Source organism: Crassostrea angulata, chromosome 5 (genome assembly GCF_025612915.1).
Source record: "Crassostrea angulata isolate pt1a10 chromosome 5, ASM2561291v2, whole genome shotgun sequence".
In the NCBI taxonomy this organism is placed as follows: domain Eukaryota; kingdom Metazoa; phylum Mollusca; class Bivalvia; order Ostreida; family Ostreidae; genus Magallana; species Magallana angulata.
Genome location: NC_069115.1, coordinates 5,852,924 through 5,867,860, shown reverse-complemented (window position 1 = coordinate 5,867,860; position 14,937 = coordinate 5,852,924). Strand labels below are relative to the sequence as shown.

The following is a 14,937-nucleotide window of genomic DNA, read 5'->3' as shown; positions in this document are numbered from 1 at the left end:
ATTTCTGTCGACTGTGATTCAATTCATGTTCAGCCATATATAACATCCCTAGATTTATTAGGATATTAAAACAGACTACCCAACGTGGTCCTGTATTTAATCGTCACATGACGTATTGTTATACATTGTATGTGTAGTTCAATTGTCCAAATTGTTGATCGTATCATATGGTCTTCAATATTGTTTCATACAATTCAAAAGGCTGATGAAAGATTTTTTTAAAAATCATAATTATGAGTTTTTAATCTATACGCTTATTTAAAACATAATATCACGCTTATAAAATTTACTCATTTACGAATGTTCTTTTTTGTACAGGGTAAGGCAAGCTCGTATAGCAAAAGATAAAGGAAGACTTCAGCTTTGTAGGACCAGATAATGATGTGCAAGAGGTGGGACTTTGATCAGAAGTCAAATAAGTTACCTTATCAAGTCCTTGAGTTGGCTTATTTAAACTCAAGAATATCAATTGTTTTAAAAAAAATTAAAGTTTGAAAAAAAAAATTAAAAATAAAAATATTTCGATTAATTTATAACTTCAGCACACAAAATACATATAAGTACATGCATGTACTATATGTTTTCTGAACATGTAAATGAACGGATTGTCTGAAAAATATTAAAAGAAATTATTGTTCTAAAACGACTTCTTGATCTCGTTACGGCCCCATAACCATTGTCGCTATGAATGAACAAGTGTGGCGTCGTCGCGTACAGTAAATTAATGATGCCATTTCCTGGCTATTTCTGAATCTGCGCGCGTTAACATGGCGACATGCTCGGCGCTTGGCAACAGAAAAAAGAACCTCGCGGCGACTCCCGCGCCTGACACCCACGCCGAACAGCAAGCTGGTTGTGATTTAATGAGCAGAGACAGTGGTTGCTGTAAAATAAGCATAAACCTGCTACAGAACGCAACCCGGTCATCTAGATCCTCAATTTCATATGTTCCGTCTAGAAATATTGTCCGAGTGTTGTCCTTGGGATGCAATTGGCTCTCTTTAATGAAAGCCAACAATATTCACTCTATATGTACATAAGAAGCAGTTTACAGATCGAAAGACTTTTGATCATACATTGTTTGATATTTGACAGCCTTCTGTTTTACACACGGCAACTTGGTGTAAAGGAGTGTGCTATTTTTATCCATATACTTGTCGTTTCATTTCAAAATGTTTAATTATGGCTTGAGTGTATATCCCCATTTTAGTTAGTGATGTCGATTTTTCTATATGCTTTACATCTTTCCCACAGGGGACTTTTATATAAAGACGTCATGAGATGTAACTCATCGCGTAGCGTTCGATATGCGTAACTAATCAAAATCGGAGATTTTGGAGTGAGATACGTCATTACTGAGAAGAGCTTTACGATGAAGCAGCAACTGAAGGCACTTGTCCGATATTGCCGTTGTGTCGAGTGTGTTTTGATCCGACTAATTGAAATTCCACCGCTGCATGCAGTCCCTGTGTATACAATGCAAAGCGGATCATCGAAATAAATCGAACACTCCAATCTATTAAACATATCTAGCTATTTATTACCGAGTTATGTTGAACATCTATATCATATATTATCTGCAATGCATGCGAAGAATGTTACCGAAATGAAGAAAAAGATTCCTTCCCCCCACTGCGATCTTCGCTTACACTTGCAAATAAAAATACAACATCAGCTTTTAGTTTGCAAACAAATGTTTTGCTGAGAGGGGATACCTTGGTCCTGTTTTTATCTGGCAGTCGACGTAGCCGAATATTTTGACGTGGAACTGCTTGCTTTCACCAATGATTGTGTGTTTCCTTGAACCCCCTTCCGCCGCTCTCAAACTGCAAGCATCTTCCTTACTTGGCCGGGGTATTTCGGTCGTCAAGACGTGAAATCCTACACCGGCTTTATTACGTACGCCTTCTATACATCTTGTTTTATCATTGAAAATTAGAAAATCTATTTGGATCTTAATCTCAATCGTGATTACACATGCCGGTATAATCCAAAGGGTTGCAGATTTTGTAGAACATTGAAAAAATATGCAATATGCAATCGCATTTCAATCGTGAAACTTAATGTTCGCTTTGATGCACAAAAAAAGAAAACCGCAAGGATCGTTATTATTTTACAATGCAGTGTTACTTTTTGTACTTCAGAGTTCCGTAGAAACCATTGTCTGATTATTTCGTGGGAGGGATCTGTAATGCGTACTAGTACCTCATTTAATTCTGTACACTAATTGAAGACAGACCCCGTCAGACCCTGTAAAGAAATTATTACGAAAAAAGTAAATGAACTTGGTTCAACAATTTCTGTATCATATATACTGAATACTAGCTAAGTTTTGTATGTTTTACATGTATCTGATGCTTTATCAAGACATCTAGAGTTTGAGTTGTGATTATGCATATTGTCAATAATACGTCATGTGCTTATCCAGAGCACTTCAATATTACCAAAAACAAAACAAAAAACAAAACCAAAAATCTAACGTGTAAACTCCATAGGATTAAACACAATTATGAATAAAATCATCAACTTTTTGCAAATTTATTCATTATCTCAATACATGACTTCATTGACTTGGATGAAAAAAATTTGCAGTGTTTTAACACTATGGATTTATTTCCTCAGGAATGGTCGGCAATGGTCACAACGTCCAGATATTTGGTCTATATATACTTCCGCATTCCTTGACCATCTTGCGCTGGTCCGTTCACGGAGAGCATTACCTGTGTGCACGGACACCATTACCTGTGTGCACGGACACCATTATCTGTGTGCACGGACACCATTACCTGTGTGCACGGACACCATTATCTGTGTGCACGGACACCATAATCTGTATGCACGAACGTGCACTCAACTTGATACTTAGAATTCAAACACTGCACTCGATCGTGAATTTTAAAGTGTTCTTCTGGTGTGCAATAGAAGATCCAAAAGATAATATACCGGAATCATCTACTTAGACGGACCAAAACCCAGGTCGATGAACTCTGACTTCTTATGTGCAAGGACGCCAGGTGAGACCTGTATTTATTTACTTAGGCAGTGCAGAGTCTGGGTTTGGGTTTACGTACACAGTACTAATTGTTACCTGAGTGCATTCTTGAATTGTTCTTTGGTTTACCTATAGTATACATGTAGTAGTATGAAGCTGACTGCCCGCTCTCTCCCCATCACCAGAGTAGTACAGAAGCCAACTATAGGTTGTGTACCCTTTGTTTGTTTGTACTGTATGTTATGTAGATCCAAATGGACTTGTTTGCTTTGTCCGTGTACATATCTCTCTCTCTCTCTCTCTCTCTCTCTATCTCTCTCTCATTGACAAATCTAATGTATTATGATTTCAAAACGACAAGGAATGATTCATTATTCATAATTTAGCATTCAGAACACTCTAAATTTAATATTAATCTTCAAATCATCGACAACACCGAAACAATCTTCCTACACGTTCAACACGGAATTGACATGTCAGCAAAATTTGTTACGGCAAGGAAGTGTAAAGTTTTATTACAGAAAATACAGAATATGTTGCTCAGTATTATAAAGATTAACTGCTACCTCATTATGTTGCTCAATGCTCAAGTCAAATTCAGTGCATTCCATAATAATACTTTTATACGTTGCATATAAACAGCAATCGTACTGAGTAGGTAATTTGGGGGGGGGGGGGGGGGGGCAAACTTTCATGAATGTATAATTTATAACCTTCGGACTCTTGACTTGTCTAGATGGCAGAGATGTGAGCGCAGGTCGCATTCAGCTAAGAGAAAATGTTGCGTATAGGTCCGAAGTTCGACCCTAGGTTGGGCAAAGGTGAACTCCAGTAATGTAAATTTCCTCAATTATTTTCAAAACTTAATTACGCAATATGAGATATAATAGACGACAATAATCAAACGGTCTTTGATATCGCACCTTTAGAGCGTTTGCTGTATTCGAATATTTCGTTTTTGCAAGATGCCTAGATAGTCAGAAAAAGAGAAAATAAAACCATGCAACTGCATTTCTCTGTCTGTAACAAATATCGGCTGACATATAACGCAGAGATAGCAACCGAAACATGGCGAGACCCCGCCATCTGAGGTCGTGTTTGTAACAAGCCTAATGCACGTGAACGTGAACATTTCAGAACTGGAGCCCCCCCCCCCTTGCATCGGTGACATATTGTTGAACATGCTACACAACAAAACATGCATTTTCTATCTTGTTTGAATCCTTGTCCGGTCACACCATATTAATATTTTCGGAACTTCTTTCAAGACGTACATACTACGCTTAATCATTCCACTGGTTTCACAATTGGCCCGATCTTTTTCTCCTGTCATAATCCTACATGTAGCTGGCCTTAACCTTTTCAGGTCACAACAAATTGCCCTCAGCCTTTATTGACCTCATCCTTTATTGCTATCGGGCCAAAATATATTGCATTTCACCTTTGTATGTAACGAAACTTACTGGCGCCAACCCTTGCCAGCCCGGCCATAACACCTTGCATTTAATTTTTTGCAACCGCTATAGATTGCCCTAAACCATTGCCCATCAACAACATATTGCCCTTAATCCGTGCCCTTCCCCAACATATTGCCCTTAACTCTTTAAATATGAAAACAACATATAACGCAATGGCTTTTACACTTACGATAACCACATTATCAGCCCGAATTATTTCCCAGCCACAACGTATTTCCCCGAACCCTTCCTCTGAGCACAATATCTTGCACATCAACTTGTGATAGCCGAAATATGGTTCCGGACCCTTGTCCGTCTACATTTGCCTGAACCCTTAACCCTGTCACAATGTACCATAGTATTGCCCATAGCCAAAGATCATCATTGTTCGTCTTAATGTTACAATAGCTTGGTCATTTGTCCTGGCCTCCCTTTTACCTTAAATTTGCTTGGCCAATACATGATTGCCTTAATCTTTGACCTGGCCATAAAATTGTTTAGAATCTGTTTCTGTCTATGCTACGCCATATTGACTTCATAAAATGTTTACCTCATCGAGGCATTTAAGCAATCACATGGCCTTGACATTCCCTTGTTGACCTTGCCATATAATTGGAATCATTTTTTTTATGAATGAAGTGGCATTATCTCAACGTGGTGGTCAACATGATAAAATTACTTCATCGATTGTTTGATGTATGAACTCTTTGCGGACATTTCTGTATCGTGCCCCACTTCTTTGCTCGATCATTCCTTTGCTTTATACAACACACTTCCTAGTTGGTCCGCTGACAAATGGTCTATCTCCGCCGTCATCTAGGTCTGAAGTACCCGTTTCCCGCGCTGTTTAAGCACTTTGTGATTTTTTACTTGTAGCTCTATACAGTGTGCAATGTTAAATGAGCCTTTGTTATCAAGTACATAAAGCACCAAGACTTATACTTTGTTAGAAACAAAACTTCCTGGAAAGTAAAAATTGGTATATCTCTTAATTAAAATAAGAAAATGGAGATGATAAGCATGACAGTAAAAACACAAACCCATGCTATGTTTTTTTGTTTTGTTTTGTTATCTTAATTTTTTAAAAAATTTTGTTTGTTTGTTTGCTTTTTTTTTGGGGGGGGGGGGTATTATGTTTTTTTGGATTTTTTTTTTTTTTTGCAGCAACCTTTTTTCATAGCCCGTATGAACCAACAAAGAAAGCATTTGACTATTCTTATTGACACTAAGTGAGCAACATTAGGCATACTAGTACATATTTTCTAGATGTTTATCCTAACGCTGCATAGAAGTAATTAAAGGAGACTGGATGTTCATCGAACTTCTCATCATATCTATCTTAAAATTGCAAAGATCGTGCCGTTCGCCATGAAGAATAATTTAATAAAGGAAAACTCCAAATAGTTTTCCAAATATGTATATTTGTGTTTTTTTCTATAAAAATACTGCTCTTCTTCTCAGCCTAAAAATGGCTACTATCATCCAGTTTTTTCTTTAAATGAAATTCCATCGGCACACCTCGGGCGTTTTAAACCAAAATTTTGAAGTCTGACGTCCTCGCTGTAACTAATATTTTGATTGATTACAAAATAAATAATCCATTCATTGTCAACACAAGACATCGATTTACAATGTAAACATTATTTATTGATATTTGAATGAACTTTGTCACTTTATAAGCGGAACACTGCTTACAGTAAACCTACTTTTATCTTAATTTTGTGTGAGAAATTTTCTCAAAATTACCGAGAACGTATCTTTAACTTGCCAACCCCCCCCCCCCCCCCCCCAAAAAAAAAAACCGCCGCAACCCTGTCCGTGAATAATTTGCTGAACTATACATATATATCTTTTATCGTAAAAATTAGCTCCCGCCAGCTATTACTGAACAATCGCGAAATAAAATCGCCGCGAATATAGATTGGTTTACAGCAAAGCGTATGACGGCAAATTCTAAGAATACAAATATTCATATAGGGACTAATTTTGATTTTGTTTTAGTTTGTAGTTCGGCTTTGTTGCATGAGGAAGAGGATGCTATCTTCAGTATCTTTTTGTGATGACGTATGTAATTTGCAATATTGGTGTCTAATTACGTAGATTCTACAATAGATATTGGGCCTTATAAGAAAACAGCCATTATATAGTATCAACTCTCTCTTTTTCATCTGATGTTCTGGCGTAAATCGTCCTTCCGTGTGACCCAGAATCCGCCGTGCGTACGAGGTCTGGCTTAGAGTGACCAAGGGACGGGAGGATGGTGATATTTATAGAAGTCAGAGCTCGGGAGCGTGAAATTGTCAGCCGGGGCTTTATCCCGCTATGTTTTATTTAATAAAGATGTTACTATATCTGTAACACGTCATCAACCAAATCTCATGGATAGATAGATCTAGTTAAGGTACATGTATAATCAGTGTGTGGACTTCCAGTGTACAGGTGTAATGAAGAATATGATGTAATGGCCTAAGGGGTTTACGTGATTTTTTTAGCTATGATACATAAATACACCTTTGCTAGTACATGTATATTGATTCATTAGATACTCTTAACCCTCTATCAGCGGTAAGTACATAGGCATTACATGTCTGCAGTTAGGTGTGCATATATTTAGCATGCAAAAATGAAAATCTTTCCAGAAACATCATGTTATAGTTATACTTAAATATGGCTAAAAGGGTTCCTCAATCCACCCCACCCACCCAACTATTCTCTCTCTCTCTCTCTCTCTGTGTGTTTCTGTCTATCTCTTTCTCACTGTCCCGCTCTCTTTCTCTGTCTGTCTGTCTGTCTGTCTGACTCTATCTCTCTCTCTTTCTCTCTGTCTGTCTGTCTCTATCTCTCTCTCTCTCTTTCTCTCTGTCTCTATCTCTCTCTCTATCTGTCTCTTTCTCTCTGTCTGTCTGTCTCTATCTCTCTCTCTCTCTATCTGTCTCTCTCTCTCTTTCTCTCTGTCTGTCTGTCTCTATCTCTCTCTTTCTCTCTGTCTGTCTGTCTCTATCTCTCTCTCTCTCTTTCTCTATGTCTGTCTGTCTCTATCTCTCTCTCTATCTGTCTCTCTCTCTTTCTGTCTGTCTGTCTGTCTGTCTCTGTCTCTATCTCTCTATCTGTCTCTCTCTCTTTCTCTCTGTCTGTCTGTCTCTATCTCTCTCTCTCTCTCTCTCTCTCTCTCTCTCTCTCTCTCTCTCTCCTCTCTCTCTCTCTCTCTCTCTCTCTCTCTCTCTCTCTCTCTCTCTCTCTCTCTCTCCACATAAGCATTGACAAGCATAAACATTGACAAGGTCGTCTTGCAATCACTATTGTCAGACAGAGACTAGTGATGGCAATTTTTACATAATATGCACTCTTAACTAGCAATAATGTCCGTACTTTTTCGTAATTGTAAGCAGGATTGGCAAAGACAGGTCAAATTAAGCAAATTCATTCAAAGTTAATTGATTAATTGATGTGCTGATAGAGGTACTCATTCTATGAAGGTGAGGTTGTTATTCTGTTCTTGAAACAGATTCTGATAGAAAGAAAGAAACAAACAAACAAAGAAAATGTAAATGCAAATTACTAGTAATAAATGATTTGAAATTTGAAGTTGTATGTACTCTTTCTATCAATCAAAATTTCTTTATGATTAGATATTTTTTCATTGCGATGTGTAATTGGTCTTCCCCCACAAACTAGGTGTCGGTATAGATCTAAAACTGTGTATACTATATACCTATATATACCTGCTTGGAATGACTCAATAGACCCGCCAGAGTTTTTAACGCGATCAATAAATTTAAACTTGGTCAATAAGAGATTAGTGTTAGAGGTCACTCCTGTCTGCTCTACACAGTGAAGTTTTCGTGTCCCTCCAAAATGTCTGATCTTGCAAGTTTGTGGAAGCGCCTGAGAGAGAATGCCAGCAAGTCCCTGCTAAAGAAACACCTGACTCCAGACAGGTACGAGAAACTGAAGAATCGAAAAACGAAGCTGGGCGGGACTTTAGCGGACTGTATTCGCTCAGGTAAGAAACTCAGGTGGGGAGAGGGTGTGGCGAAATGAGGTCATGCGTTACTAAACGCTTTACCTGCATACACTCCAGTAGAATCGAGCGCGGGGAGGGGATACGGCGTGTGAAAAAGCGGGGGGGTATCTTTCGATTTGCATAAAAATGCACAGACATGCGCAAGACAAGCATAGGGTGACATGGCACAACGATATCTATATAGAAAATATAAATAGGATATTTGTTTTTAAGTGTATAGCTTTTTGGGTTATCCTTAATGCTTATGATGTATATAACATTGCATTGTATGAATGTAATTTTGCATGCATGTGGTTTGCATTACGAGGAACTGAACAATATTTTACTTAATTTTAATAATCTAATTATATTTATGTATCTTGAGATCCCTTGATGAGGAATAGATCTAAACTGACCGTGTTTTCATTAAATGAATTTTCGATGGATAACAATTTTCGCGGTTTTCGTTGTTAGACTGATTAACATATTGTTCATATGTGTTCATCAAAGTGAAATTCATAATACCAAATTGAATTCATTGGCCACTATTTTATGCATCCTTGAAAAATTTGTTTTGTACTAATTCCGCGAAAATTGATGACCACGAAAATGTGTGAAGGCATGCACAGTTTATATTAGGCTTGGTGTCAATATATGGGTAATATTCAGTAGCTTGTTCGTGCATCCACAACCTTTGATTTTAAAGGATGCTATAAGTTCAAGGAATATGATTCTGAATGAGGAGGCTGGAGGGGACAATGTACATTTTTTATTCATTCATGCACATGCATCGCGTCATTAACAAGTACCAATATCTACGTGCTTGACATTATCCTTTCTTCCCCTCACTCTTACCCAGTCGGCTAATTGTTTAACCTTATTTCATTTTATCTCTTGCGGTAACGTAATATGGAAATCTTCATATAAAAACAGACAAATATTACATAATGTAGCTCGCTTGGTCGTAGGTTACTGCATGTTTTAACTTTTAAGGACATTGATAATAACATATGCAAATATTCCTAGACAGCACTATTTTCTATTTTCAGCGATATTGAAAATTAATATGTGCCTTAATTAATGCCTTTTTCTGATTTAATTGACTCAACCAATCAAATCAACTGATTCATACAGTATCATCTCTCTCTCTCTCTCTCTCCCAGCTATAACTGAATACAAATTCATCTATTAATGTTATTTTTCTATCAGTGCAAATTCTCTATTTGTATTGTCCAGTGTTGAATCATAAAATAAATCCCTAACATTCAATAGTGCATCTCTGTAAATCTACCACCACTATAACCGCTTGGTTTTGGGTTACGTCCATTGAGGAAGATATACAAGACTTTGGTTAAATCTCCACGTTCAATACTTATCAAAAGCAGATACATGGCGCACTTAAAGATCAATTCTTTTCTTTCAAAAATCAAAACTGGCTTGTTCGAGCACGTTCGCATTAATGCTCCAACGTATAACGGAGGTTTTTAATTCAATTTACCGAGGATTAGCTTTGGGGACCATTTCACACATAGCAACTGCTTGGATTTTGAGATATTTTTGAGTACAGTACGTAAAAAATCGAACGAAAAAAACCGCGTCAAAATGTATAAACATTACATCGAACAATTGGAAAGCTTCAATAAGAGGGAACCGCCCGTGCGGAAATTTGAACCCCAGATGCAAGGGACGGAATTGGAACAATTGTGGGCAAATCTAAGCAGAGGAGAGAGCAAGTCTTTGCTGAAGAAACACTTAACGCCGGAAAGATACAAGATACTTAAGGATAAAAAAACAAAACTTGGGGGCACACTAGCTGACTGTATTCGCTCAGGTAAGCTGTATTATGTACAGTTATATGCATGTGCATGCACGTGCATTTCCACAGGTAAAAAGCTCGGTTCCGAAAATAACTGATATTCTCTATTGACCTTAAGACGTTACAATAAATTTGAAAAAAAAAAAACAAACCCTTATGAGTCATGTCTAAACGTACGTACGGTGGCCTGTGCCATTCAAGCCTTGATATCAATCGGCCAAATACACAGTACAATGACATTAGTATTAGAAGTAGTCGTTGGCCCGATCAACCAATGAAATCGCTCGTTACAATCGCGCACTGCCTAGGTAACGAATCGGAGACATCATACAAAACGAAGCGCAATGTACAAGAAATATTGCAGCGATTTAGCCTCACAGTCTACCAGCCAGAGTGGGAAAAGCAACACACAAGAAAAAATGTCTGATTTACCAGAGCTTTGGAAGAAACTTAGCGAGGGGGAGAGCAAATCTCTGCTAAAAAAACACTGTACTAAGGAGGTGTACGAAAAACTAAAGGACAAGAAAAGTAAATTGGGAGGCACTTTGGCTGACTGTATTCGCTCAGGTAAGATAAAAAAAATACCGGCATCTCAGATAGATGTGAAAACGCCCCACGAGAAGAAATTTAGCAGGCTTTGGTGCTTTGCTACAGTGATAAATGAAGGAAAATGCGATTTTCTTTCAATTTGTTTAATTTCTATTCATTTTTATTCACCGTTAGATATTCCCCTTCCACCTTTAAAAATTTGCCCTATTCGACCTTTATTTCAATGCAGTCGGTCATTGTGACGTCACACTTCAGTGCCTGTGGTAACTTACACAGAGTGATAAAAAACAGTTTGGAGGGCAGCCAAACCAACCTTTAAAAATATTGAACACCACCGGCGCAGCGAAAAATTCCAGCTAAACAACATACAGCATCCTGTCATTTGATTTACATAGCCGATTTTTGGGGGAAATAAGCATGCTTCCATTACAATGTAATGCAGGCTAAGAAACGAAATGCACGATTTTTTCGCCCAGATGCGAGAGCTTTGAATTTCGACAATTGATTGGTATAATGACGTGTGCGGAACTCAGTGTAGATCAATGTTAACCCAAGGTCATTCAAGGGATAGGTTTTTGTCCATTGATTTTTATTCTATAACGTTATAGCTTTAAATACACCTTCTATATATTATGTTATGATTTATAACTGTAAAATCTCTCGTAAAATTTATTATGAAAAAATTATGAATAGTGGTTTGTAACACTGATAAATAATTTCACAGAGATTTTATTTAAATCTGATAAACTTCAACGGACATTTAACAAATTAAGTGGTTGAGTGAAATTTTTCTGAAATTGACTAATGTTTAAAATTTAAATGTTCAAAACCACTAAAAAAATTGTATGCTTCAAAGATAAACAATAAATATGGATAAACATATTAAAAATAGCTCACTTTTCAAAGAAAAATAATATTGCAATGTTATCTGCCTCATTGCCATTATCACTGAATGAATTACATTAGTTCTCATCAGCTTCACATCGTCTACTATATAATAGGTTCTTACACTGAACAAGTGGAGGATTAGTATTGATATACCTGTAAGGTAACAGGTGTTCTTGATAAAGCTTGGGAATGTGTGTGCGGAAGCGAGTAAGCTATGAACAAATATGAATAGGGTAATATCTCTTCCAGACTTCCTGTTTATATTAGCTACTTACACAAGGGTCACCTTGTTATATGGGGATTACAGTTGCAGAGCCTTTTCTCTCTCTCTCTTTCTCTCTCTCTCATGCTTTGAAGGAGACACACTACCTTTGAGTTTTAATGAAAATTTTGACATTAATTTGCAAGAGACTCCAGTTATAATGGGAAGGTGTGAGGCAATGAGAGGTCACACACGTACACAACAATTACTGGGTCACCTCGGGTTACAGTGCATTATGAATCATGTTAGAATGCTATCTGGAGTATTTCTCTGCCATGTGCTATCAATAGGAAAACTAACTCTCTCTCTCTCTCTCTCTCTCCAGTTAGACCTGTTTTTAATCATTATTTGTCTCAAAACGGAGTTACCTGTATTTATACAATTTTGGGAGAAACGGAATTAAATAGTCATTGTTTAAAAAAAAAAAAAAAAAAGCAGAAAGGGGAATTGAAAGTAGTAAATGTTATATTAATGCAGTTTTCTAAGTAAAGAATTTAATTAATTACCACACCTCCCACCCCACCCCCCAAAAAAATAAATAAATTAAAGTAAGTGTTAAAGTGGAAAAAAAAAAATTGTGCATGCAGGGGTGTGCAATTACAAAAATTGTCTACTAGCCCAGGGGCTACTGGCAGTAGCAAAGTTACTAGCCCAAAGTTAAAACTTACTAGCCCAACATTTTCTTCATATCAGTTGAATTAAAGCTGTAAACAATGTCAAATAGATAATAATGCAAACAATATATATAGTTACTGTTATTTTATTTTTAATCAATTTGTTTTTCAGTAGTTTCTGTGGGACAGGTTTTATCGACATTACGATCAGTAGTATCCAACTGCTGATTATTGTTGTCATCAAGGCGATCAAACGAACGTTTACGCTTACTTATCGTCAGGTACTTCTCCATGTTTGAAACAAAGCGTCATTGCCATGCGGACCAGCGATTAGTACATACAATGCACATACATTATAGCGAATGAGAGATCTTAATTTTGCATAACACTTAAGTCGTACATAAAATCAGTCGACGTTATAATGACGCTTACGGAAGTCTGATTTCGTTTATCATCGTTATTATTTACTAGCCTGATGGGCTACCACAGTGAGGATTTCTGCTAGCCCTACCTCTAAAATCGGTAGCCCTGGGCGTCGGGCAATGGTAATTGCTCACCCCTGGCATAATATAATATATTAAACCCTTTCTGACAGTCAGTGTTTATACTTGCAGGTGCCTTGAACTTGAACTCGGGGGTTGGAGTGTACGCCTGTGACCCCGAGGGATATGAGGTGTTCAAGGAGCTCCTGGACCCAGTCATCATGGACTACCACAAGGTCGACAAGGTAGAGCACCCCCCATGTGACTTTGGCCCCCAGGACAAGCTGGGATTCGACCCACTAGACGCAACTGGCGAGTTCATCGTATCCACCCGTGTGCGTGTGGGTAGGAGTCATGAGGGGTACCCCTTCCCACCCGTCTCCACAGATGAGGTAAGAATGGTCATTGTGCTGAGGCTTTCGATCTACCCCCTGCTTGTAAATTGGGACTTCTTATTTTCATGTTGTAATAAGTTTCTTAGCTTAACATTGCATGCATATACATGTATAAATACACATGAAAGATGTTTCTGTATGCACAGTTAATGAACTGAAAATTCTTATTTCCATGCTCACATTGCCCTAGGTTTTATTTTACAGTGAGGAAGCCACTCTCAGGTGGTTCCCTACTTTATTGTTGTCAATGTTACATGAAATTTTAGTGTAATCTTTCTATGGATGCAATTTAATCTACAAAATTTGAAATGAACTTGGACCCACTTCAGTACATCTGCTTTAGTATGAATGGTTGTAAATAAACTGAGCCACAAAACATTCCTGCTACACAATATACACAACATGCATACATCTTAGCAGTTAAGGGGCAGGGAACCCTTCAGTTTTACAACTTTAAAAACTTTTCCAGAAGTGAGGAATACATACATAATCACCTATTCATATAAGACTCCTTAAAATATACCAGCTTGTATTAAACTCTCTGAATACACTTTGATGCTTAGTGTTACAGAATACACAGTCTATGTGTTTTGTTTTTTTGAATGCAAATCTTTAATTATGAATGTTGGAGGGTTAAATCTATGAACAACAAGAGTGGCCAATTGGCAAAAGGTCTGAAAATAACCACACATTTTTTTTTTTTTTTTTGTAGCAACGCAAGGAAATGGAAAATAAAACCATTGCCGCTCTAAATACCCTGGAGGGAGAGCTGAAGGGGAAATACTACTCCCTGGAAACCATGACCCCCGAGGAGAACCAGCAGCTCATTGATGACCACTTCATGTTCAAGAATGACGACAAGTATGTGCATGTTACAAGAATTGCTGTATAACCTGTATTTTGGGGGGGATGCAAATTTTTGTGTTTTTCATTTAGAAAAAAAAAGGAGTTTTGTAAGGTTCTTTTTATTTATTTTTTGTGCAGTTTTTCCATTGATAACTGTAAAACTATACAAATTATTATTTGTTGATTGTGTATTTTGTTGAAAAGGAAAAAAGCAACATTTTGCCAAAACAAAAAAACTTACCTGCAAAAAAAAATCCAGATACACATTGATAGATAAGCAAAGAATTGGGAAAAATTCAGAGACCACTGTAACAAGTGATATAATGAAGTTTGACTTTTTAAATTTCTCATTTGATTTTTTGATTAACTGAATGCAAAGTTGGAAGAGTTTTGATAAGGACTTATTTATTCAACAACTATTATTTCAATAAAAATTTCTTTGATGGTCAGGATGCTGGGAGATGCCGGTGGTTACAATGGCTGGCCCAAAGCCAGAGGAATCTTCTTCAACGACAACAAAACTTTCCTGTGCTGGATCAATGAGGAGGATCATCTTCGCTTCATCTCCATGCAGAAGGGAGGTGATGTGGGGGAGGTCTACAAACGCCTCGTTTCTGTAAGTGCACGGAAGTT

The 14,937-nt window shown here is 37.4% G+C and overlaps 1 protein-coding gene and 1 long non-coding RNA gene across 2 annotated transcripts in view; both read left to right on the top strand.

Annotated features, from left to right (window-relative positions):
• Positions 1-316: 316 nt before the first annotated feature.
• Positions 317-7,079, top strand: LOC128185930 (uncharacterized). Its single transcript, XR_008243863.1, has 3 exons — positions 317-392; positions 2,623-3,014; positions 6,451-7,079. It is a non-coding gene; the product is annotated as an uncharacterized LOC128185930 (long non-coding RNA).
• Positions 7,080-9,926: 2,847 nt separating this feature from the next.
• LOC128183511 (taurocyamine kinase-like) overlaps positions 9,927-14,937 on the top strand; it is a 30,333-nt gene continuing 25,322 nt past the window's right edge. Inside the window, exons 1-4 of the mRNA XM_052852541.1 lie at positions 9,927-10,283; positions 13,196-13,455; positions 14,171-14,319; positions 14,755-14,920. Coding sequence (XP_052708501.1) covers positions 10,055-10,283; positions 13,196-13,455; positions 14,171-14,319; positions 14,755-14,920 — 804 coding nt within the window. The 5' untranslated portion in view covers positions 9,927-10,054. The remainder of the gene's footprint in view (positions 10,284-13,195; positions 13,456-14,170; positions 14,320-14,754; positions 14,921-14,937) is intronic.